The sequence below is a fragment of the Bufo bufo genome, chromosome 4 (genome assembly GCF_905171765.1).
Source record: "Bufo bufo chromosome 4, aBufBuf1.1, whole genome shotgun sequence".
NCBI lineage: Eukaryota > Metazoa > Chordata > Amphibia > Anura > Bufonidae > Bufo > Bufo bufo.
Window position 1 is genome coordinate 384,143,186 of NC_053392.1, and position 27,173 is coordinate 384,170,358.

The 27,173-nt window shown below is 44.1% G+C and overlaps 1 protein-coding gene across 1 annotated transcript; it reads right to left on the reverse strand.

The window, feature by feature from the left end:
- Positions 1 to 2,193: 2,193 nt before the first annotated feature.
- Positions 2,194 to 13,416, reverse strand: HEBP2 (heme binding protein 2). The gene is made up of 6 exons (XM_040429213.1): positions 13,297 to 13,416; positions 13,035 to 13,068; positions 12,852 to 12,929; positions 7,588 to 7,726; positions 4,303 to 4,483; positions 2,194 to 2,877 (listed from the first exon to the last, which is right to left on the reverse strand). Exons 3-6 carry the CDS (start codon positions 12,921 to 12,923, stop codon positions 2,700 to 2,702), a joined length of 570 nt encoding a protein of 189 aa, XP_040285147.1. The 5' UTR covers positions 12,924 to 12,929; positions 13,035 to 13,068; positions 13,297 to 13,416; the 3' UTR covers positions 2,194 to 2,699.
- Between the last annotated feature and the right edge of the window lie 13,757 nt (positions 13,417 to 27,173).

The following is a 27,173-nucleotide window of genomic DNA, read 5'->3' on the forward strand; positions in this document are numbered from 1 at the left end:
TGTGCTATTTTGGTTAGTCGCATTACCAGTCTGATATTGAACCGCTATATGGACATGACTAGGGTGGTATATATCCTGCTGTGGACTGGCCCCTATTACACTGTGAAGTGAAATTATATTTCCCTTAAGCGACATCATCCCCCGGTTGATGTGCCCGTGGTGACCAACGTCTAGATATGCGGTTGCATGGATTTGTTACAATGCTGTATGAAGAGAGTTGCGGGATGAGATTTGCATACTTTCACTGTAGGACCTGGGGTTACCATGGCAGTGAACAGACACCTAGACGCGTCACCAGTCAGGTGACCGGGTGCAGCGTCATTGATCATATGACTATATTGTCGATCATGTGGGGTATGGGAATCTCGTTCTAACATTCGCGCAGCCGCAGTCGCATGCGGAAGACGCCGCTCACCATGGACACACCACGGATCAACAGCCCAAATAGGAACGCTTGGTAAGCCCTATATTAATGTACACTGTGGTGGGATTGATTATATGATTGATTGTACCTGAGAAGAGGTGGGACTATTGGTGGAAGCACACCCACTGTTATATTGGTATGAATTAGTACCCCTATATATATGTAATATGAGTCACTTGTAAACTTGTATGTAGCTTGATAAAGACGGATGTCGAAACGTTGCTGCTGAATATCTGGTGGATTAAAACACATTGAATTTGCTTCTGGAGTGCCGTGACCTTCCTTATTTTTTGATGGCCTAGGCTAAGCTGCAAGAAGGCTGTGGCGCTACTGTGAGTGCTAGTGCTTTCTCAAACAGCTGATTGTGGGGGCCTGGGTGTCAGACCCCCACTGATCAAATACTGATAACCTATCCAGAGGATAGATCATCAATATAAATGTTTTGGAAAATCTCTTTAATTGCAATTTAGCTGAGACTGACAAAGTGTTAATGGTGCTTGGTCAATGATCACACAACCAAGTTGGTGCACCCTTAATTTTAAGTTCTGCAGCAAAGTATATTTTGAGGCAGGGTCATACTGGGAGGCATTTTTCCTTGCAGTGATATAGGCTACAAATCTGGCATGGCAACTGTCATACATATGCTAGATACCCTCCTGAGGTATTTCATTCCAAGCTCTTTCAACTTGGACGGTGTTTGTCTGCTCTATATGAGAGATCCATCGACCCATCCAATCCCAGACATTGTTAATGGGGGAGAGATCTAGTGATCAATCTGGCCAGGGGAACTGCTGGATACCCTGAAGAGCACATTGCGTAGTGCAATCACTGTGTGGATGAGGGTTATCGTGTTGAAACACAACATCTCTTGTCAAAAAGGCTGTAGGACTGGTTCCACAATGTCCTGGACATACTGAAGGCTAGTCAATGTTCCCTCTATGAATACCAGCTGGGAATGACCATGGTAGATAATGGTGCCCCACACCATGACACTTGGAGTTTATCTTGGTGTGTGTCTCAGGTGCTCTCCAGCCCCCCATGCAGCCATCAATGGCAAACAATAGTGTTCAGTCACGAAAGGAGGTTCTGCCTTGGTATTAAAATTGGCTGCATTAGAGTTTGCAGGATAGTTCTCTTTTTTGTACTTGCATTTCCTGACATTATACAGTAGAGTAATGTCCATGGGTTGTGTCTACTATTTCAGCTTAGCCCCATTTACTTGAGTCACTCAGGATAAATACCAGTCCCAGGGCAAGAATGGCACTGCTTCTAGAAAATAAAGCAGATCTATTTCTCATACAAGTTGGAGCTTCACCAAACCATTTCAAAATTAATTACCGGAGGGTTTACCCAGCCCCTTCAGCTTCATTACCAGGCCTGATTTGATAGATTTTCTTCATTTTGCATCACCATATTAAGAGAGCCATAAGGCTAGTTTCACACTAGCGCTAAACAATTTCGGCAGGCTGTTCAAATCAACAGTAATGAACTCTGGCACGCTGTTCCTCAACTAGATGATTTTTGAGACTGTTTAGTGCTAGTGTGAAGCTAACCTAATTTTATTATTTGGCCAAACGTGTAGCAGCTATACGTTGTTTATATATTGTTTTGTTTGCAGCTTGAGTTGCATTTTTCAATGGTACAATTTTGGGTTACATATAGCTTTTATTCACTTGGGGAATGGAAAAAACAGCAAATTATTTTTTGTGGTATAACTTTATTATACAAGTAACTACAATTTCAGTAATACATTATATATGTGTATTTTTTAACCTCTTTAGAATATAAAAATATTTTTTATTTTTAGGTATTACTAGGCGATCTATTGATAAATTATATAATGATTTTGCTATGCTCAGTATACCAAGTCATTGCTGCCTGTCAATAATATAGCTGTGGTTGGCGTAAAGGCTTATTTTAGGCCTCTGGCTGCCATTGCAACCCATGATTGCAATACAGGGTGCCAACGGGGTGACAGATGAGGAACCCTCCCTTTGTCTAACTACATAGATGCCACAGTCAGCACTAACCATCAAATCTAGGAGGCTTCTGTTTTCCCCTGCACCTAGAAATTCCAAGTAACAGCATACTTATTTGACCATCATTAGCAATGATTCACTTTCAAGATACCCCTATTAACAATTTCAATACCCTTTTTTTCGGGCAATAAACTTTTCATACAGAAAAATGTAACAATAGATTTCAGGAGCTCCTTCTCATAAACACACATGTAAGTCTATTTAACACGCACTATGACTCTTCATAAGGTAGTCCGTCACTGCTTTGCTATCAACCACACCTCATTGTGTCGATTTAGTAGCTTAAACGGGCTGTCATATCCAGCAGTGTAGAAATTGTTCTCATCAAACACCTTTCCATCTCGTTTTAGACATTCTGATAGCTTCAACATTTGTTCTTGGTTTTTTGCTCCATTAGTAAACCCTGCAAAAGATCTATAAGGGAAAAAAAGGCATGCACATATATTATGCTGCATTTGGTGCTATGCTAAGATTCTAAGCATGGAGAAGGAACAACGTACCTATCCCTTTCATCTTCAGTAATCACAATATAGCACAATACATATGGAATAATGATACTCATAATGATATTATACTGTAAATTGTAAGAATATGAGAAGCTATTGATGCAATTTTGTTCTGTGATCATGCTCAGTGGTCACAGGTCTTTCTAATGTAACTTCAAGCAGAAGGTGAACTATTCCTTAAAATAAATACATCCATAGAGATTCCTTTTGAGTATGAAAGGGGAGCTTCATTTGAATGTGATTTGACTGAACACAAACTCTGAAAATTATTTTCTTTGCAGCAGAACAAGCCATCAATAGGACACGAATAGAAGCTCAATGCAGCACCCATCTCAGCATTGTCCTCTAGCTCAGTCATTTCAATGTAATGGAGATGAAATGCTATACCCGAAACAGCCACGTTGTTATGGCGGCAAGGTGGGCACAGCAGCTTCCTTGTTCACCCACTCCATGATTTCACACCTCGGGTGGTCTGGCCCTGCCGTAGTCCCACTCTCCCTGCCTGGCTGGCCCGGCTGCTGGAGTAGCACTGTTCTTACTCCTTGCAGGCTGAGGCCTCTCATTGCATGTAGAACGTGCTCTCTCTGGCTCTTAGTGGGCCAGAGTGCACACCTTGCTCTTCCACAACCTATGAATGGCTACCTTGGGGTATGCTTTGTGGGAAGGTGCGATAGGTTCTAGTACGCAAGTTTCCGGCAAAAATGCACCATTAGGATGTTTGCCTATACCGTGTACCAACTGACTTCTGGATTTGACCCTTGACTGCCTCATTTGATCTCTACCTGATCTTGAACTGACTAGAGCTGAACACCCTGACCTCAGACCTGACGCAACACTGGGAGCTTCAGGTCTTGCAGCTTCCAGTAAGTAGTGAGTGTCCCCACGCATGCAAGTGGATGAAGTATGTACCCATTTTTTATGGATGTTAGACAGGTGAACTCCTGTCTAAACGAAGGTTAATAACGGTCTTATTTTTTGACAGCTGCTAATGACTGTCCGGTAAAAGAAAACAAAAACTACCACGTGAAGAGTACCATAGACTTTGAGTGGTTCTGAAAAAATGGCCATACTTAAATGTCACAAGACCATTTTTCACATTCATGTGAATGTAGTCTTATAGTTTATGGGCGCTGTATTGGTACAGGTTGGATATGACATATGGAGACATGTGTATGGGTTCCCAAGTGTCGATTTTCTCAAATAAAATTAACATTACAAAAATTTCAAAACTACTCATTGATGAGTTACTAATCCAATAAGACTATGCCACAAGTAAATCTCCATTCTATAACTTTAAGGCTTAAATAATACAGGACAAAAAAACATTTTTTACCGGACATAAACTGTTGTTTCAGGTCTTTCTGTAACAAATACATTGCTCTCAGAAGGTGTAGGTGGATCATCCTGGTTCTCTGGAGGAATGTAAAATGAAATGGTAATGGTGGATTCACAGGCTGGGCCCGCGCCAGGTTCTACATAGGTGGTGACTGGAGCCGTCATCTCAACTTTTACTTCTGCAAAAAACAAGGTGCGCAAAGACAGATTTTAAAATCACAGCAAAGAAAGTGGCATACAGACATGTTCAATTGATATGGCAAACTGTATATACTGTTCAGTCATCTGCAGTTTCATTTCAAATTTTGTATGACTACTGATACATCCAAACCAAAATATCTAGCAGTGAGCTATCCTTTCACTATGGGACCAAGGCTGCATCAAGCGGGAGTTAGGTTCACATCTGCTTACGTATTTCCATTTTTCTCTACCATTATAGAAACAGAAAAACAAAAATATCAGCAGTGCCAGAACCATTATATGACAGACAGCAAGGCAGTATACTGGGTGCTAAACAGTCAAAAATCTGTGTGATACATTTTCTACTGATGTATAGCAGCAAACTATTAAGAAAGCATTGGGCTTGTGCCGAAGTACCTAGCTCACAGAGGATTGGCCTGACTCAATACCATGCAGCAAACTCTAAGGTATGGGAAATAGTGCATAGCCTAAGAAAAACAACAAACAAGACTGTGCTTTCTTCACGATAGAAAACAAATTATAAAAAACACAGTCTATGGTTAAAATAAAATACAACTTAGAATTAAAGGATAACTGTCACATTTAGACCCTAATTTAAATTTTCATATATGTAGTTACTAATAACATGATATTCCAGAATCAGTTACTATTAGACTGACTTACCCCATATTTAATAAGATTCAGCCCTTAGCAACCAGTCTGCATAAAACTGCAATTTCACTATTCAGTTAAGATGGCCGCCACTGCCCTCACCCTGAGGCTAATCCTACCTGCCCTCACTAGCCAGTAACAATAGCCCCCCAAAAGTGTCAGTAACCAGAGCCCTCCCCCCTAAAGGGTTAATCTCCTGCAGCACAAAGGGGTCCTCTTACCACATGTTGCTTTCATTTATACACTGAGCAGATGGCAGATCTCCCTTCCCTGTTATGCGCTGCTTCAACTCTGCATTCTCCAGCTCTGCTGAGCGAGGGAGCGTCTGCCAAGCACAGGGACAGGGAGAAGTGCACACAGCCCAGGCACTGTTATCAGCTGCTAGGGAGGACCTGGCTTTAATCATTTACTTACAGTCCCTGGCTGTCAGTAATGTGAGCCTGCACGCAGACACAGATAGACAGACCATGCCTAGCAACCCTATTTTAAGCACAGGTAAAAGTAGGCAGTACAGGGAACAAAAATGTGGAATTAAGAGGTAATTGAATACACAGTGAAAAGTTGAAATAGAGCCACCAAGGTGATATTAATCACCACAATCCAATACTCCCAAAAAAAAAATATACGACAGTTATCCTTTAAAGAGGACCTGTCACCATAAAATGCAGTGCAATCTGCAGGCAGCATGTTATAGAGCTGGAGAAGCGAAGCATATTGATGTATAGTTTTGTGGGAAAAGATTCAGTAAAGACTGTAATTTATAACAGGGCTCCAGATGGCGACCAAAACGGTCACCAATGCGCCTTAAAATTTGCAGATGGCGACAAGACTTTTTAGTCTTGTCGCCAATTGCGACTGTACCGCCGCGATCCTGCGCAGCCTACGTTCCCTTCACTAGCACACCGCACAGTGGAGAAGGAAGGAGTCCCTCCCTCTCCACTGACGCTGCCGCCACTACCACCAATGGGGATATAGCAGGGAGGAGGAGGGGAGGAGCTGTCGCCACTGCGCCGCCAATGAATGTAAAACATAAGTGTCGGCAGCGGTATAGCAGACCCGGCACCCGGCCTCAATAACAGGTCAGGCGATCCGCGGCCATTAACCCCTCAGGTGCCACAGATCGCATGCCCTGTTATTGAGGCCGGGTGCCCGGTCTGCGATACTGCTGCAGACAATTGTATGAAGGAGTCAAAGAGGACCTTTCATGGGTCCAAAGAATCTGAACTTATCAGCAGGCTGCATAGAGCGGCGCCCAGGGATCTAAGTGCACTTACTATTATTCCTGGGCGCCGCTCCGTTCGTCCGCTGTGGCCCCCGGTATTTTCAGCATTCAGAGGAAGGAGGAGGAGACGCCAGTGTCAGTCCTTCTCCCTGACAGCAGCGCTGTCCAATCACAGCACAGAACTCAGAGCCAGGGAGGTTTTTTTTCTCTTTGGCTCTGAGTTCTGTGCTGTGATTGGACAGCGCTGCTGTTATGGAGACGGAGAGACACTGGCGTCTCCTCCTCCTTCCTCTGAATGCTGAAAATACCGGGGGCCACAGCGGACGAACGGAGCGGCGCCCAGGAATAATAGTAAGTGCACTTAGATCCCTGGGCGCCGCTCTATAAACATTCATTGGTGGTGCAGTGCGCTCTCCCAAAGCCTCCCCCCCCCCCACCATTATCACTGGCCACAAGTCGTCCCCGTCTCCCTCCCATTGTTATATGGTGGCCACAGTGTCCCCATCCCCTTCATTGGTGGCAGTGGCAGATTACACTGCTGGGGCTCAGATCGTTACCATGGCAGCCAGGACGCTACTGAAGCCCTGGCTGCCATGTTCAGCTCCCTGCTGCTGTGTGCACAGAGCACAGGGCAGCAGGGAGATGTGAGATCCTATTCACCCTGATAGAGCTCTATCAGGGTGAATAGCACAAGGGATGAAAAGATCCAGGTTCTAGTTTCTAAGGGAAGAAATGGTTGTTAAATAAAAAGTAAAAAAAAAAAAAAAAAAAAATACTAAAAGTTTAAATGGCCCCCTTCCCAGTTTTACATATAAAATTTACAAACAATAAAGAACATATTACATATCGCCACGTCCCAAAAAGTGTGAGCTATTAAAATATAAAAAAATATTTCCGCTCGGTGAAGGCCGTAACAGAAAAAAAAACTCTAAACCACGCAATTCGCCATTTTTAGTCACCTTGTTCCCCAGAAAATGTCCCTGGATGTGAGAGGCATGTGGTGCTGTTTTCTCCTATATGTAGTGCACCTGCGTCTCATCTTCTCAAAGTCCTTTTTTTAAAAAATTATATGCATTTTAAATTTGGCGACTAAAAAATTTAATTTGGCTCCTAAATTTTTTAGTTTAGGAGCCAATGGCTCCTGGTCATTTTTTTTGTCTGGAGCACTGTATAAGGAAAGTTATCTTTGCAATACTAGGCAATACTTACTTTTCTCATTGTTTCCTTGAATATAGTTGAAAAGACGCATGAAGCCCGTGCTGATGGCACTGTCCCAGTCTTTCATAGACGTTACCTTAGTGTTTACCCACTTTGCAGGTTCATACTGTCGTATTTCATAATCTGTAGACTACAGAAAAATGTGATCATAATGAATAATGGTGTTCCACTAATAAACAGCAGATTTCATACCTAATGATCAGAAGTTGCTTATTAGATCAGTAGTATGTAAGTGGTGTAAACATTACACACCCTTCCTTTATGATAAAAGACATGCCTCATCATAAATTAACTGCATCTTCCGACAGTCTATGCACCTGGGGTCTGAAATATAGGTAATATAAGGGCTTTTTCACACAAGTGGATCCTGTGCGTGGAATCCACTGCGTGAAAGAGTGCCAAGCCCCGTTCCGGACAGCAGAGACACTGAGCATTAACATGATTGATAATGCTCTTTGCCTCTCTGTGACCGTTTTACTACAAAATCACAGAGACAACTTTATCTCACTGTGATTTGTAGTAAAAAGATCACAGAGAGGCAAAGAGCATTATCAATCATGTTAATGCTCCGTGCCTCTGCTGTCCGGAACGGGACTTAGCACTCTTTCACGCAGCAGATTACCTGCACGGTATCCGCTCGTGTGAAAGAGCCCTAAATCTCCCCCTTTATGTTTTCACTTTGTGTCTGCTCATTTGTGGACTGCTTAATTAGCACTGGGCACTAAGAAATCGACAAAACTTCAGATTCGTCTGGCAGACAAATTTTTGGAAAATTTGTAACAAATCCAATTTGTTTTAAATTAATTTGCTCATCTCTAATGCATATTTTTTGGTGCATTATACCCGTGTTATTAAACGTGCTGTATATTACTGCAAGATACTGTTCAGTGTTATAGCAAAATCAATACTGCAGTAACGCCATTATTATACCCATGTTATTGAGCGTGTTATATATTATTGCAAGATACCATTCAGTGTTATAGAAAAAGCATTTTACTGCAATAACACCATTATTATACTCAAATTATTGAACACATTGTACATTAGTGCTTGATACTGTAACAAAAGCAATACTGCAATAATGCCACTTTGTTATGGAACACACTGTATACTACTGCAAGACACCATTGTACCAGCATTACAGCAAACACATTTACTGCAAAAACGACATTGTTACCATTGTAAATTGTCAATACCAGTGTGCAGTGTGTTTAAATATATTTAAATTACATAATAACACTTGCCTTTTTTTTCTAGTACTGTTTAATAATCTGTGTACCAAACCCATTAGTTTTCATTTATAGGCCTCAAAATAAGGTAAATGGAAGAGTAGCAAAAGAAAAACCCAGGCCTTGTCATCCAATGTTCAGAATGTGGGTAGTAGTGCAAACAGCTTTAGCAGCACCAGACTTCTGGCCAGTAGTAGTAGTGGTGGGCCATAGTTCTTCCTGGCTTCCAAGTGGTGCAACATTATTATTGAGGACAAATCGGATGAGTATGTAGCTTTTTTCTCCTATCAGACATCATGCTTTATAGCCAGGGGTCACAGCATTCCTCCTGCTACTTCTCCTTGCAACCCCAGAGAAGCCTTTCAGTTGCATCTTCTCTGTTTTCACTGCTCCTCCTAGTGAGCCAGCTTATTTTTCCCTAAGAAGAGGCAACAAAACCCTATGCACTACAGAAATGCAAGAGAGTCTTCCTGTTGATGACTTGTGTGAGAAGCATCAGCATTAGGATTTCCATGAGAAGGAGGTTCCGGTGGAGGCAGGGGACCCCATGCATAGCTTTGTTGTTAGTGGTGGTAGTAGTGGTAGTATTGCCACTTGTAACCATGGTGGTAGCAGTAGGGAAAAAGGTAGTAACAGTGGCACTCAGAGCAAATACAGAGCAGGGAATTAGGAAGTGGGTCAAGCAGCCAACAATAACATATTGCAGTCTGATAAAAGTGGCAGGGAGAGTGAGGACTATGAAGAGGTTTGTGTGTTGGACAGAACTGGGGAGCCAAATCAGGATGCTGAGGAGGAGTAGACATCAGAGGAGAAAGGTGATGGCGGGAAAGGGTGATGGCGGGGGCAATAAAGAGCGGAGGCAACATTCATCCAAAGCCTTCAAAATAACTGTCAGGGCCAAATCCACTTCTATTGTGGTCAGTTTGGGAACGGGTGATGACACTGATACTGTGGATTGAGGTGCAAAGCGTGCCAGACTTAAGAAAAGTTTGGCTGCTGCTAGTTCTGTGGAAGTATCTCTCAAATGGCTTTTTTTCTCCACAAGGCTGGCACACAAAACCATAGCCGTGTGCAAGATCAGCAGGATTAAAATAAGCCATGGGCGTTCAAACACAAATATATGTACCAGTGCTCTATTGCAGCACATGAGGTGGCATTACCGGATCCGACATGAAAACAGAACTGACCAGCATTCTGAATGGGAACAAGTCTGTCCTCCTCCGTGTTTTCTTTGTGGCTGCTTCTTCTCCTGCTCCTGCTCCTCCTCCTTGTCCTCTGCTCCCTCATGAAATATGCATAATGAATGTGTGACCATGGAACAGGCAGGAGTCCATAAAAAATGTTGCATCATTATGGAAATGACGCTAAGTTCCACGCCTTAACCAAAATTTTATTCTACTGTATAATATTCGTACTTCTGCCCAGCTGTAAAATGTTTTTTTTTTTTAAACTTATTTAAAATTGCCTTGTTTTCTAAATGACCTTTCCCTGGCACATACTGTACCCTGTTCCATGACTCCATGGACTTCTGGTGAGGCAGACTGGAACAGTAGCTTGAACTGGCCCAGTTTGCTTTCGTTATACTGTCCAGCCTCCAGTGTCATCTCAGAGAAGGTTTTCAGCACTGCAGGTGGCATCATCACTCCCAACAGAAAAAGTTATCCTCTGCCAGTGTACAAAACATCACTTTTGGCAAAATGAATCAGGCATGGATCCATGGGGATTTTCACATACCTCAGGCTGAGGCAAATGAATTAATCTGCCATTGCTAACAGTAGCTATTAATCGCCGGTCCCATTATGCCACTGCCTACCATCATGTTCCATATCATATGGCTGCTACTTCCTGTTGCTAAACCCACTACTGCTACTACCATTACCCCTACACAGCCGCCACTACTACTCTACTACACCAACAAAACCACAAACATGAACTGCATTGACTGTTCCATGCTGTGCTGCTACTGTTGCAGCTACTATTGCTGCCACATAAAAGGGGTTGTCCAGGACTTTTTTTTTAAATGTCCCTACGCCTGTACACTGGTCCCTGCACCGACGGGGCTGCTTGCACCTTTTCAATCACTGGCCTCAGTGATACATGACGCTGCAGTGACATGGTGCTCAGGGACACGTCACCATTGAGGCCAGTCAAAGTTTTAAAAGGATATGACACCTACAACATCAGGGATCAGCAACCTTCGGCACTCTAGCTGTTATGAAGCTACAACTCTCATAGAAGTGAAAGGAAGATACTGGGAGTTGTAGTTTCAGAACAGCTGGAGTCCCAGAGGTTGCAATAATACAGTAACTGCACCGAGTCCACATTTGCCTATATCAGAAGAAAAATGTCTTCTCTATCACAGCAAAAAACAAACAAAAAAAACAACTGAATACAATTTTACACATTTACTTTGACTTACACGCATGCACACAGCACAGAGGTGCATTTTAATACAGACATACACACACGGGAGGAGGGAAGAACTGCTAACTGGTGGTGGAGGGAGGATCAGTGGTGCACCCATTCAGTGTGTAAAGGACCTTTCTCCAAAGCACCACACAAACCAATCTGTGCCTCCCTTACTAGTGAAACAACCAATGAGCACTTCTGTCAATCTCAGGAGGGAAGTGCTCATTGGTTAGCCTACTCCTTGGTAAAGGCGTGGCCCCTTCCCCGGTGCTGCGATTCCTCAGTGCTTCTGGGTGATTTAATTGCAATTGCTGAGATTAGGACAAGGGCGCCTCTATGGCGCCAGATATTAAACTGAACACTGCTGCCTATACGGCTACTACCACTCTTGTCCCAGACTAATAAAACATAACTTTTACTTGTTTATGTTAAAACACAAGTGAAAATAACAAATTGTGAGCTACCTATAAGGTTAAAAACACTGTACCACATGAGACTTGCTATGTATAAGGGAGCACTGCGGTGTATGGATTGGCGGGAGTGCACTATTACCACTCAACCACACACCAGCATCCCTGCTGTATAAACAGATCCCAACAGTGCCTGATAACTGCTTGGCCCCCGTGTCTGGGGTATACACACCAAGATTTAGCAGACCTAAAGGCCACACATATTAGTATATATATCAGGCACACAGGTCCCTGCAAGAACTCAATGTGGTCAGCAAACTGCCTGCGCAGGGCCCTTGTGCCTCTCATAAATAGCGATTATATCTGCCAGAAGCACAGTTGCAGCTGAGATCGCTCCACACAGAACACAGAGAGAGAAGGCAGCCTAATAAATTAAAGGGTAACTGTCATGTTTTCATCAATTTATTTTTTAGCATATGTTACTGCTGCAGCAGCATTATGCATGAAGCAATCTTTAGTTTCTTCACATACCACTGTTTTCCTTTAGTTTTTCCCTTAGTTACGGCTGTTTAAACATTTACAATATGAGTACCTTCTCACGATGGCTCCTCTGCCAGTTCTCTGAGGCCAAAACTGCTTTCCCTCACTTCCCATACACACTTGCTGTAGCCAGCAGCTCCCTGCAAGCCAATCAGATTGGATTACTGAGAGACACGCCTCCTCACTCTGAAGCCTACATGTGTGAAGGACCGCCCCTCTGTCTTCCTGTCTTCTTAGCCAGAGACAGACAAGCCATAGCAAGGGAGCAGTGGAAAGGGAAAGAGGACTTTAATGAAAGCTGTTATTATAAGGTAATTACAGATCTTTTGACAATCATTGACAGACTAACTCAGGTATACATGCCTAGCTGTAATAAACTAGCAAATAAATAAAAATATGACAGTTATCCTATAAACTTAGCATCGCTGTGAGCGACATTTTTTCCATTTTCCGGCTCCTAACAACTTGCTGTCATGTGGCGCCCTAGGCGGTCGCCTATCCCCGACTACCCTTTCTTCTAGCTTAATAGGCAGTGCTACGAAATGTGCTGGAGAAACAGGTGGGTAAGTATATAATGATCTTTTTTTTTAAACCCGGTGCCATGGGGAAAAAAATGTAGTGAACTTCAACAACCTCTTTATGAAAACAGAAGAATAATGGACTATACCGTTTCAATTGCTGTCCAATTAGGCATTTGAATTCCAGATGAAAATAAAACTTGTTTCACAGTCTTCAGCATTGTTCACTGTAAAAAGAACAGGAATGTGACATCACTAACATCACCCAACCTACCACAGTCTATAGGACAATGGAAAATAAACAGGAGTATTCTGTGAAATCATTCTATTACCAAATAGTAGGAAGGTGTCTCCAACCCGAGTGATCTGAACATAGGCAGATAAATAACAGTGTCAGGTAATGTAGCATTGTAATTCAACAGTGCAAACATTTGTACCAAATGTATTCATATAGACCAAGCTAGAGTGAGCATAACACAAACTGCACACATACACGCAAATATCTTCACACGCAAGTCAGAATTCTATGCTAACTTCATTCTGCAGAATTCATACAATATCCCTTATCTTAAATGAGGAAAGCCACATACAGACCTCTGCTCAGTCGCTGCAGTTGCTGAGAGCTGGTTCCTCTGGTTTTATACTGGCGGCTGCTGGGTGGGGCCAGTGCGCCGTGTGTGTTACATGAGCTCTTTGTGTTGGTCTGGTTAAGTAAGATGTGGTTTTGTAACAGATATGATTTCAGGCATCTCCCACTCCACACGCTGGTGGGCGTTACACCCATAACACATTTTTTGGGCTGGAAGTGCTGGTTGCCTACACCATTCTATAACGTCTCTTTGTCATTTAGGATTTATAAGGCAGCACTGGTACATACTGTATATATTAACTCTTTCAGCCCCAGGCGACTTCCATTTTTGCATTTTTATTTTTTACTCCCTGCCTTCCCATGAACATAACTTTTTTATTTTTCTGTTCACACAGCCGTATGAGGGTGTGCTCCCTTCTGTAAGAGTCCATTCATTATTATAGCCACTGATGGAAGAACAATGTTAGTTCCGAAACGTGTTTGACTTGTGGCAAACTAGGGGGAAACATACTGTACACAGTATCCTCCTTTCAGCAACAGCAACAGTACCACTCAGACTAATTGTTACATTATAATCTGTCAGAGAACCGTGATATTGGCATCTAAAACTGCAGAGTGCACATGTACGAAGACAACGGTTCATACAAATCAACAGGATGGCAAACCACAGGACACAGCAGGCCCAGCAAAAGAGGAAGGGGGTGAGATGTGTTATTGAGTGCAGTCAGGCTGCCAGTCATTTTATAGAGAATTACAACATGTAAGGATACAGTCAGACTGCCTCAGTGAGGCTTCCAGCCCCTCATTTGGACTTTGACAATGAAGTTTTTCATTTTTTTAACCTCTTCAGGACACATGACGTATCGGTACGGCATGTTGTCCTGGTACTTAAGGACACATGACGTACCGGTACGTCATGTATAGTTCCGATCACCGCCGCAAGCTTGAGTGATGGCAGCTTTGTGCCTATATGTCCCATGAGGGAATTTTTCACAACAATGCTGGCCAACAAAATCATTGTGTGCATATTCTGTAGGCAGAGAACAAGATGTGACCATTTATGTACCAAGGTAGGAACTACGGCTCTCCTTAAACTCATGATTTGGCATCATGGGCTCATATGGGAAAATCAAACTTACCAGTAATGTGAGTAAGGGTCCATTCACACGTCCATAAGTGTTCTGCGGATCCCCAAATTGCGGATCCGCAAAACACGGACACTGGCAATGTGCATTCCGCAATTTGCCGACCGCACATCGCCGGCACTATAATAGAAAATGCCTGATCTTGTCCGCAATTGCGGACAAGAATAGGACATGTTCTATTTTTTTGCGGAAACGGAAGCACGGATGCGGAAGTGCGGATCCGCAAATGCGGATGCGGACAGCATATTCCGGCCCCATTGAAAATGAATGGGTCTGCACCCGTTCTGCAAAATTGCGGAATGCAGACCCATTTTGCGGACGTGTGAATGAACCCTAAGACTGTCCTTCTCCTCTTCGTTATTCTAATAACCAGGCCACATTGTCATCATTATCACTATCAACATCATTAGCTACTGCTCCTTTTACTCCTCCTCCACTCCATTGTCAGTAATCTACAATAGAATGTGTAGGCAGGAACAACAATTCCTGCGCAGTAATCTGGTTATGTGCAAACTGAACTCCCACCTGGCCATGTTGCCTGCAATATAGTCACTGCTGTACCACTTAATGGATCGCACTGCCTTTATGTAACTCATAGTACCCCTTAATGGAAGATACTTAGCCAATCTTATTTCTCAAAAATACTGTAGCTGTACCTGCCTTATATTTTCATGCAGCAGAAAATATAGGCCACTCTTCGAAATTGTTGCTATGTGGCAAAGTGCACGCCACCATCAACAAATAGAGCAGCTGTTATAGCCAGGTTCTTTCACAGCCTACTGGGTCAAAGTGTTGCACACTAGGGGTGACTATGCAGCACTGCCACAAGGCTAGGTACTACTGACACCTCCATGTTTGTGCAGGTCTGGTTCCCTCACCAGGTGCTTGTCCACTGCCTCCCAGTCTTCCTCAATGTACATTCCCCAATCTTAAACTGAACGAGGATTGGTTCCACTCCTCCTCCTTTGTTTCATATTGAAAACTGAAGTGTTGCCATGGTGAGTTACAACTGCCACACTGCAGATCAGTTACTATTGTGCATCAAACAGAAAATTTCCTATTGGATATCTCCCTGCTAACTACAACTGGGAAACGTAGTGAGAGGCAATAGCAGGGAACATCATGGTTGCCCTGCATTTGGGGAATAAAACACATGCTCCTTGCATACATTTGATGGTGTAACATTTTTTTTAAACGTATTGTGGCTTGCAAAAGGTGATGACCATGTCCAGAAGAGTTTGTGTGTGTGTGTGCATTTTAGCCGTTCTTATGCTATTAAAAAAGACCTTCGGGACTTGCAGAGACAGAACAGTCTGTCTTTGCCCTGCCTGAGCTGTTATATTGTAACTTGCTGGAATTTCATTTGCATTAGCTGGAGCATCTGTACGAGTAGCACAAAGCAATCAATAATTACATCATGCCCTAGACCACTACAGCATGGAGTATGTTTTACGTTGAGCTCAGACAGTTGCAGTTCATCAGGGACTTGTGTCATGTACTTAGGCATTTTGAAAAGGTCACCAGATTTGAGTTGGGACAACAATAACATCAATGATGCTATTCATTTCCCTGATCTTAATGTTGGATCAAACAATGCAACAAGGGATGGTAGAAAAAAAACTTCTTGATTGCTGACCTGCACCTGCAGGAAGAAGTGGAGGAGGATAAAGAGGAGTTAGTGTTAGAGTGCGACATGTAGTTTTCATAGGCACAGCTAGGAGATGAGGCTGATGCTCATTGCAGCCCACATGAGAATGATGACGAGAAGACTGAACAAAATTCACAGTGTCCTTGGCACAATGGCAAGCTAGGTCATTGGGCACACTGGCAAGCTGCATGCTTGGTTGTTTATGTGCTGACAACCGTACTGTTTCTCCAGCAAATATCCTGTTTCATGACCCCATGGACTTCTGGGTCAGCTAATTGGACGACTGGCAGGAGCTTGCCGAGTTTGCCATTAATGTGCTGTCTTGTCACATTGGGGGAATGTGCAGTCAAAGTTAATATGAATTGTGGCAGGTGACATCATGACAACAAAGCAGACAAAATTGTCCTTAACAATTGTGAAAGATATTGCATTTGTGAAAATGAATCAGGTATGGATCTGTGAAGGTTTTCACTTACCTCCGGCTAATACCAATGAATAATTCTGCCATTGCTGACAGTGGGGACTGGCCAATTATCACGTACCCAATTATGGCACTGCTGTTGCCTAACTGACCATCATGGTCCATACATCTGTACTGCTACTGCTGCCCCTGCTGCTACTACTAATACACTTACAAAGCAGCTTATTGCCTGTCCTGTCCATCATGTTCCATACTGTGCTATTGTCACTACTACTACCCCTATATGACCATGCATCTCCTGCTTAACTTATTGTACTATATAGCATTGAGCGAATCGAGCTTCGGATCATAGATCCAAAGTTGATTTGTTTAAGGCCACTTTCACACTAGCGTTCGGAGCGGGTCCGTCTGATGTTTCATCAGACGGATCCGCTCCTCTAATGCAGACGTTTGCATCCGTTCAGAACGGATCCGTCTGCATTATAACTTAGAAAAATTTCTAAGTGTGAAAGTAGCCTGAACGGATCCGTCCAGACTTTACATTGAAAGTCAATGGGGGACGGATCCGCTTGAAGATTGAGCCATATTGTGTCATCTTCAAACGGATCCGTCCCCATTGACTTACATTGTAAGTCTGGACGCATCCGCTTGCCTCCGCACGGCCAGGCGGACACCCGAACGCTGCAAGCAGCATTCAGGTGTCCGCTCGCTGAACGCTGGCAGACTGATGCATTCTCAGCGGATCCGCCTCTACTGAGAATGCATTAGGGCTGGACGGCTGCGTTCGGGGCCGCTTGTGAGCCCCTTCAAACGGAGCTCACGAGCGGACACCCGAACGCAGGTGTGAAAGTAGCCTAATACTGTCTTTCAATGCTGTACGGAGATCCGGCTATTAACTACTAGAACCTCCTTTCGATTGTACAGTTTTCCCCAATAAACTTATCCTTTCTCTCTAATATTGTAATCACATATATCATCATTAAATTCATAAATATATAGTTTCATTTAATTCCAACAACTCCTTCTTGGTGTGCTTTTTGTCAATGAGTGTATTTACCTTATTTTTCAACATTCAAGTTTTCTGTCAACTGTTCCACTAAGTTTAGTGGCCTGCAGCAAGGGTACTTTAGAATATGGACGTGTGTGGACATTAGCCCCTATGCAAAGGCATCAACTCCCTACTTTATTGCACTTTGAAGGGTTAATGGACACTATGAGTTGTGCCTTTGTTTACATTTAAACTATTTTACATCGTTGGACAGTATTTTATAAGTAAAAAACAATCAAAGGGAACCCGCGCTGCCCTATTTGTTGAAACAGAATGAAGAATAAGGTACACTGAATGACACTCCTGGGAGTGTGCCGCTGCAGGTCTATAATAGGGAAAAAATTGCCTAAACCCTAGAGAAAGTGAGTCAAGTCAAAAAACAATGTAATGAATAGACCGCGCTGACTGTCCAGTATAAGATCGTAACTAGTTACGATCTTACACTGGACAGTCAGCGCGGTCTATTCATTACATAGTATTTTATAAGTTTATTGTAATATATCCTGCTCATTTGCTCTGTTATTATACTGTATCTGCACTGCAGAAAGGGTTAATACACAGCTATCTAATACTGAGAGACTGCATTGAGAAGCTAACTTTCCACAGTTACTATATGACAGACACAGTAAACCTTTGACTGGTTAAACTCTGTCTAGAGTGTTGATTAAAGCTGAAAACGACTTAGCTATTCCCATTGACTCGTATTGAGGTTCAATACAAGTGTATGGCAAACTACAATTACAACCGTGTGTGTTAGGCGGTGCTTCTCCACTCCTCCCACTACAAAGTTCTAGTTCAGTTGGAAACTATAAAAAGGAGAGCAGTCAGAGCTCTTAGTTGTCTACAGACTGGGACTAGTGTTCAGTAGGAGAGAGTCTTCCAGATAGTGTGAATGACTAGAAGAAGACACTGAGACAGAGATTGGGTCTGCAGCCCTTTGGACAGGGAGCCAGCCAGCTTTCTGAGAGAGAAGATTAGGCCTTTCCTCAGCATGGAAGCACACTGGTTTACTGCAAACCCTGACACTCTAGACTTCTTTCCCATTGAGGTGCACCATGCCTTACCATTCCCTTCAGAAAGCAGCAACACAAGGTGACACCTCAACAGTGTCCAGGGGACCCAACATAGCATTGGGCCCAACTCAAACCTTGCCACCGCATAAGCAGATAGCAGGTGCTTTTGTATGCAAATTTTCATTATTAGGAAACATTTCTGAGTAGTTTTGTTACTGTCACCAGCAGAAGCATGGGTGCGGCTTAACACGTCCCACAGTTTTGAATTTAAATGCTGCTAAAGACTCCATAGCTGTACAGGCCATGTCTATTATGAGTAATAATAGTAATGCTATAAAAAGGTCCATAATGTCTCCACTCTACCCATTGTATGCCTTTGATTTTGTATGAAAGTTTTGTTTTTTTTGTGCAGTTTAAGACAGGAAAACACAATGGCATTTTCCATCATATGTATAAGGTATTTCCCTTAGAAGCATTGCTTCTAGGAAAAAATGGGACACACAAACGATACTCAATGGAGCCTGTATGGCAGCACATAGAGACTGTACAGCTCCATAGTGCACCATTGTACAGTCTCCATGAACATGATTCTACTGTATGCATAGGGTCTGGGTATGAATTAAAAGTAGAAAGACCCCTGGTGACCCACCTTTTCACTATAAGGTTACAATACCACACACTTTATTCATATATGAAAAAAGTTTAAATGGGTTTTGATTATGTAGTTGCTTATCCCATGTACGGTACATCTTCCCCATGATTGGTTTCACCTTGTAAACATATAACTTGTTTCCATCCTGTACATAGCACTTCCTGTTGCTGTTTCCAACCAAACCCAAGATGTTCTTCTCCTTGCTCTGCCATAACTCCAGAACCGCACCTAACACCCATCTAGTTTATAGCTTCTCCCACCTAGTTACATATACAACCCCCTATCACTGCTAGAGAAACACTGCATGATCAACTATTCTTTTTATACAAAAGGAATTTGTTTGCTTTCTGCAACCTTATGTTCTTTCTGCAAAAGATAGAACATGTCCTATTTTTGGCCACAAATGAGGACCACAGACATATTGAAGTCAATGGGTCCACAAAACACAAGGACACACATGGGATGTCATCTGTATTTTGTGGATCCATGTTTATGGGCTGTGAATGCCCCATTAATATGTGTTAGTGAAGTGTGTGGTTTTAATGGCCTAGTAGAGAAAGGTTAGGTGAGTCTCTAGCGTATTGTTTGCTAGTCTAGTTCAGTTCGTTTCCCAGGCTATTCTTTTTTTTCCCCATATTCCATTTTTACAGTTGCTATGATTTGATTAGGAAAGATTTTAGAGAAAAGAGAAAAAACAAACCAAAGGGGCTTTGAAATGTGTCTAATCGCTTCCAACTATGTGTAGCAACTATGGTTGGCAATATAGATGTAGCAACTGTGTTTGTAGTTTAGTGCATGGTTTAAAAACAATACTCCAGATTTATTAGATAGACAGGTTAGACATGTAAACATGGAGGGTCTGATTTATTATAGACCAGTGTTTTATGCTGACCTATGATTTCTCTGTGTGGTGCTGGAAGATGCTCATTATTTATGACAAAGCACACATCTCTTCTTAAATTAGACCCCTGGCTTGCATAGATTTCACTCTTTTTTACCCTAGAAGACAGCCGTAAAAGAAGATAAATGTGCTGGCCTCACCTCCTTTTCTTATAAGTGGAGAGAGAGTTGGAGGAACCCCACTTTTCCAAAAATCTTTGTGCACAAGTGCGTTTAAAAAGTCACAAACATGCAGTTTGCAACTTTTTACCGCCAGAAAACTGGTATGGTGGGAGTCCTTAAAGGGGTTGTCCGGGATTAGGGATCATTGTTTAATAGCATTGCACATACACACACTTTACATACACCCATGTCCTACCTTTTCAGCATGTTTCTAAGTACCCTTTTTACCCAAAACCTTTATGGCAGGAAGTAACTGATTATTTTCAGTCAGTGACGTACCGGGTCCCTTGCAGAGGAGGAAAGCTTCCGCTTCCGCTGCTCTGGGAGCCCGGTGACGTCACTGACAGCCTAATTAATTATTCAAAAGTCTTGGAGGGGCAGTAACTCTCCTGGCCAAGATTGCGCTAAGCTCCGCCCCTCCAGTAAGCTCCGCCCCTCCAGTCCGGTGCCGATATTGATGGCAGCGGCTCAGGAACGGAGCCGCTGCCATCAGCAGAGAGCGTTAGCTGTAACTGTAACAGCTAACACCCGCGGCATCCAGATCCATGAGGTTGAGAAGGAGGGAGCTCCCTCTCTCTACCATCACGCCCCTGCCATGGCAACCGGACGCCTAACAAACTCAGACTTTGAATTTACAAATGGCGACAAGACTTTTTAGTCTTGTCGCCATTTGCGACTAGACCCGCCGCCGCAGCTCCGCTCAATACAGCGGCGGGGCACAGGACATGATAGTTCTCAGCAGCGCAGTGGAGGAGTCTCTCCCTCCCCCCTGTGCTGCTGCTGTCCCCGCCGCTGCCTCCGCCAATATGAAGAGACGGGAGGAGGAGAGGAGAGGAGAGAGAGGGGGGGGGGGCGCACTGCGCCACCAACGAAGAAAAATTACCTGTAATACAAATACAGGAGGCGGGTGCCGGAATCAAATAGCCGGCACCCGACCTCTGTGACAGGGAGCTGCGATCAGCTGCAGTTGAGTTAACCCTTCAGGTGCAGTACCTAAGGGGTTAACTGCTGCTGATCGCAGCTCCCTGTCACAGAGGTCGGGTGCCGGCTATTTGATTCCGGCACCCGCCTCCTGTATTTGTATAAGAAACATTGGTGGCGCAGCCCCCCCCCCCCCAGTATAATACATGTTGGTGGCACAGTGCGCCCCCCCCCCAGTATAATACATGTTGGTGGCACAGTGCGCCCCCCCCCCCAGTATAATACAAGTTGGTGGCGCAGCCCCCCCCCCCAGTATAATACATGTTGGTGGCGCAGCCCCCCCCCCCAGTATAATACATGTTGGTGGCACAGTGCGCCCCCCCCCCCAGTATAATACATGTTGGTGGCGCAGCCCCCCCCCCCAGTATAATACATGTTGGTGGCGCAGCCCCCCCCCCCAGTATAATACATGTTGGTGGCACAGTGCGCCCCCCCCCCAGTATAATAAACGTTGGTGGCACAGTGCGCCCCCCCCCCAGTATAATAAACATTGGTGGCTCAGTAGGAAGTGCCAATGAGGGTTAAAAATAATTTAAAAAATTAACTCACCTCCTCCAGTTGATCGCGTAGCTGCCGGTCTAGTGTTCTTTCTTCAGGACCTGTGGTGACGTCACTGACCTCATCACATGGTCCATTACCATGGTGATGGATCATGTGATGAGCACAGTGATGTCACCACAGGTCCTTTGACAGGTCATGAAGAAAGAACAGAAGACGATCAATTGGAGCGGGTGAGTTAATTTTTTTTAAATTTTTTTAACCCTCATTGGCACTGCCCACTGCGCCACCAATGTCTATTATATTGAGGGGGGGCGCACTGCGCCACCAATGTCTATTATATTGAGGGGGGGCGCACTGCGCCACCAATGTCTATTATATTGAGGGGGGTGCACTGCACCACCAATGTTTATCATACTGGGTTGTTGGGGGGGCGCAGTGCGCCACCAATGTTTATTATATTGAGGGGGGCGCACTGCGCCACCAATGTTTATTATATTGAGGGGGGCGCACTGCGCCACCAATGTTTATTATATTGAGGGGGGCGCACTGCGCCACCAATGTTTATTATATTGAGGGGGGCGCACTGCGCCACCAATGTATATTATATTGAGGGGGGCGCACTGCGCCACCAATGTTTATTATATTGAGGGGGGCGCACTGCGCCACCAATGTTTATTATATTGAGGGGGGGGCGCACTGCTCCACCAATGTTTATTATATTGAGGGGGGGCGCACTGCGCCACCAATGTTTATTATATTGAGGGGGGTGCACTGCACCACCAATGTTTATCATACTGGGTTGTTGGGGGGGGGCGCACTGCGCCACCAATGTTTATTATATTGAGGGGGGGCGCACTGCGCCACCAATGTCTATTATATTGAGGGGGGTGCACTGCACCACCAATGTTTATCATACTGGGTTGTTGGGGGGGCGCACTGCGCCACCAATGTTTATTATATTGGGGGGGGCGCACTGCGCCACCAATGTTTATTATATTGAGGGGGGCGCACTGCGCCACCAATGTTTATTATATTGAGGGGGGCGCACTGCGCCACCAATGTTTATTATATTGACCTTCTACTATGCATTCTGTATTAAGAATGCTATTATTTTCCCTTATAACCATGTTATAAGGGAAAATAACACAGTGAATAGACTTTCATCCTAGCAACCATGCGTGAAAATCACACCGCATCCGCACTTGCTTGCGATTTTCACGCAGCCCCATTAACTTCTATGGGGCCTGCGTTGCGTGAAAAACGCACAACATAGAGCATGCTGCGATTTTCACGCAACGCACAAGTGATGCGTGAAAATCACAGCTCATGTGCACAGCACTAATACATTCCTATGGGGAAAAATGCCGGATCCGGCATTCAGGCAAGTCTTCAGTTTTTTTCGCCGGAGATAAAACCGTAGCATGCTGCGGTTTTCTCTTTTACCTGATCAGTCAAAATGACTGAACTGAAGACGTCCTGATGCATCCTGAACGGATTACTCTCCATTCAGAATGCTTGGGGACATACCTGATCAGTTCTTTTCCGGTATAGAGCCCCTGTGACGGAACTCTATGCCGGAAAAGATAAACGCTAGTGTGAAAGTACTCTAAAATATTAAGTTTAAATCCCCCCTTTCCCAATTTTACATATAAAAAATATAAACAATAAATAAACATATTGCATAGCGCTGTCCAAACTATTAAATTATTAAAAAATATCTCCTATGCGGTGAGCATTCGCCATTTTTTAGTCACCTTATCACCCCAAAAAATAGGATAGGACTATTCTATTATGGGCCGAATGTTTCATAAAATGCGAAATGCACGCGGCTTTTTTTTGGTGTTTTTTTTTTTTTTTGCGCGGTATTGAGTATCGCAATACTTTTTTATGGTGACGAAAGCGAATCAAAATTTTGGTTTCAAAACAACCCTACGCCGATCTGATCGGCGTAGCGTTGTCACGATACCTAAATTTTGATTCGGTTTCGATTTGGCGACTAAAAATTTGATTTGGCTCCTAAATTTTGCAGTTCAGGAGCCAATGGCTACTAGGTATTTTTTTTAGTCTGAAGCACTGTTAGTGCAAAAGTAGCACTGACAATACAGTGCATTGAAATAGATGACTATTGCAATGCACTGTATGAAAGTGAAAGTTTTAAAAAAGGGAATGAAAAAAAAGTAAAAGTGAAAAAAAGTGACAGTAAAAAAAGTGAAACTGAAAAAAAGGGAACGTGCAAACAAATTGAAAGTGAAAAAAAAATTTGAATTAAAAATAAAATAAAAATTGTCTTTTATCCGTTCATTTATTACATAAAAAAAATTAAATGAATAAAAAAAACCTACACATATTTGGTATTGCCTTGTCCGTAACAACCGGCTCCATAAATATATCACATTACACACCATGTCCGAAAAACACCTTAAAAAATATCATAAAAACTGTTAAAAAAAAGGGCTTTTTTTTAACCTAACATCACATAAAGTGCAACAACAAGCGTTCAAAAAGGCGCATGTCCCCCAAAATAGTACTAATCAAACCGTCACCTCAACCCTGCAAAAAATGAATCCCTAACTAAGACAATCGGTCAAAAAATAAAAAAATGGTGGCTCTCAGACTATGGACACGCTAAAACAATATTTTTTTGTTTCAAAGCTGCTATAATTGTGTAAAGCTCTCAGTCATGTTTAGGGATCTTTATGGGAGCGTGGCCCTTATAGTGTGACGCTGTCAGCGATGTTTATGGATGTGGGAGCGTGGCCCTTATAGTGTGACGCTGTCAGCGATGTTTATGGATAGATGTGGGAGCGTGGCCCTTATAGTGTGACGCTGTCAGCGATGTTTATGGATGTGGGAGCGTGGCCCTTATAGTGTGACGCTGTCAGCGATGTTTATGGATGTGGGAGCGTGGCCCTTATAGTGTGACGCTGTCAGCGATGTTTATGGATAGATGTGGGAGCGTGGCCCTTATAGTGTGACGCTGTCAGCGATGTTTATGGATAGATGTGGGAGCGTGGCCCTTATAGTGTGACGCTGTCAGCGATGTTTATGGATGTGGGAGCGTGGCCCTTATAGTGTGACGCTGTCAGTGATTTTTATGGATAGATGTGGGAGCGTGGCCCTTATAGTGTGACGCTGTCAGCGATGTTTATGGATAGATGTGGGAGCGTGGCCCTTATAGTGTGACGCTGTCAGCGATGATTATGGATAGATGTGGGAGCGTGGCCCTTATAGTGTGAAGCTGTCAGCGATGATTATGGATAGATGTGGGAGCGTGGCCCTTATAGTGTGACGCTGTCAGCGATGTTTATGGATAGATGTGGGAGCGTGGCCCTTATAGTGTGACGCTGTCAGCGATGATTATGGATAGATGTGGGAGCGTGGCCCTTATAGTGTGAAGCTGTCAGCGATGATTATGAATAGATGTGGGAGCGTGGCCCTTATAGTGTGACGCTGTCAGCGATGTTTATGGATAGATGTGGGAGCGTGGCCCTTATAGTGTGACGCTGTCAGCGATGTTTATGGATAGATGTGGGAGCGTGGCCCTTATAGTGTGAAGCTGTCAGCGATGATTATGGATAGATGTGGGAGCGTGGCCCTTATAGTGTGACGCTGTCAGCGATGTTTATGGATAGATGTGGGAGCGTGGCCCTTATAGTGTGACGCTGTCAGCGATGTTTATGGATAGATGTGGGAGCGTGGCCCTTATAGTGTGACGCTGTCAGCGATGTTTATGGATGTGGGAGCGTGGCCCTTATAGTGTGACGCTGTCAGCGATGTTTATAGAGAGGTGTGGGAGCGTGGCCCTTATAGTGTGACGCTGTCAGCGATGTTTATAGAGAGGTGTGGGAGCGTGGCCCTTATAGTGTGATGCTGTCAGCGATGATTATGGATAGATGTGGGAGCGTGGCCCTTATAGTGTGACGCTGTCAGCGATGTTTATAGAGAGGTGTGGGAGTGTGGCCCTTATAGTGTGACGCTGTCAGCGATGTTTATAGAGAGGTGTGGGAGCGTGGCCCTTATAGTGTGATGCTGTCAGCGATGATTATGGATAGATGTGGGAGCGTGGCCCTTATAGTGTGACGCTGTCAGCGATGTTTATGGATAGATGTGGGAGCGTGGCCCTTATAGTGTGATGCAGTCTGCTATCCCTAAGGGTGTATACCATGAGTAACTAGCACAAGCATAAAACTAAAAATGAGATACCATTGTGGAAAGATGGAGCTGCTCCCTGTGTGTTAGTTCACTGTCTGCAAACACTGAGCACATGACATGTGCAAGAGACAGAGGGGGGAGGAGTTTATGGGGAGGAATATGTAAGAGGGGGGCGGATCTATGGAGGCGTGGCTGATGTGGAGGAGGCTGAATATGTATGAGGGGGCGGATCTATGGAGGCGTGGATGATGTGGAGGAGGCTGAATATGTAAGAGGGGGGCAGGTCTATGGAGGCGTGGATGATGTGGAGGAGGCTGAATATGTATGAGGGAGGGGGCGGGTCTATGGAGGCGTGGATGATGTGGAGGAGGCTGAATATGTATGAGGGAGGGGGGCGGGTCTATGGAGGCGTGGATGATGTGGAGGAGGCTGAATATGTATGAGGGAGGGGGCGGGTCTATGGAGGCGTGGATGATGTGGAGGAGGCTGAATATGTATGAGGGGGGCGGGTCTATGGAGGCGTAGATGATGTGGAGGAGGCTGAATATGTATGAGGGGGGCGGGTCTATGGAGGCGTGGATGATGTGGAGGAGGCTGAATATGTATGAGGGGGGCGGGTGCAGGGAGGGGATCTTACACTGTAGACACCGGGAGCTGCTGAGCTGCACTGGGAGCCACAATGCACTGCAGCAGGAAGTGATGGCACATAAACAGATATGTAAACAGTCTGCTGGGGACTGTAGGAGCCATGCAGCAGTGCAAAAGCTTAGGAAGATAGATTTGGCTACTAACAGTGAGTAAGCAGTTTTTTAAAAAAAAGTTTGATCCCGGACAACCCCTTTAAATGTGTCAGAATTATCCCAGTGGATCACGTTGTATGATAAGTCTGGTTCATCTAAAGACTGACTTTTTTAGAAGTATAACACAACTTTAGCTACATTACTTAAATTCAGATTGTGAAGAAAGAAATGTTGGCACATTTTAAGCCACACCCTCTTTCCTGGGAAATTAAGCCCCTTTTCAGCTAAACCACATCGTCCTGTCTAGCATGTCTGCAAGCAAAGACAAAGACATGACAGCAAGCTGGAAACTGGACCAGCAGGTAAGGGACCAGTGGCAGGTAATACCTGCACTGGATTGACATGGGGTCAAACTCAGAGGACAGAGACTCAGTGAGCCCCGTTCTTCACAGAGCCCCTGATGGTGGGGATGAACTTAGCCGAGGGCTCACTGGTCGCACCTCCAGGATGGTCCCAGTG

Coding starts and splice junctions, on each gene's coding strand:
- HEBP2 (XM_040429213.1), bottom strand. CDS start 12,923: ATGCTGAAGACTGTGAAACAAGTTTTATTTTCATCTGGAATTCAAATG. Junction 4,484..7,587: donor TCAAGGAAACAATGAGAAAA/GTAAGTATTGCC, acceptor TGTTTTTTGCAG/AAGTAAAAGTTGAGATGACG. Junction 2,878..4,302: donor GAAACAACAGTTTATGTCCG/GTAAAAAATGTT, acceptor TTTCCCTTATAG/ATCTTTTGCAGGGTTTACTA.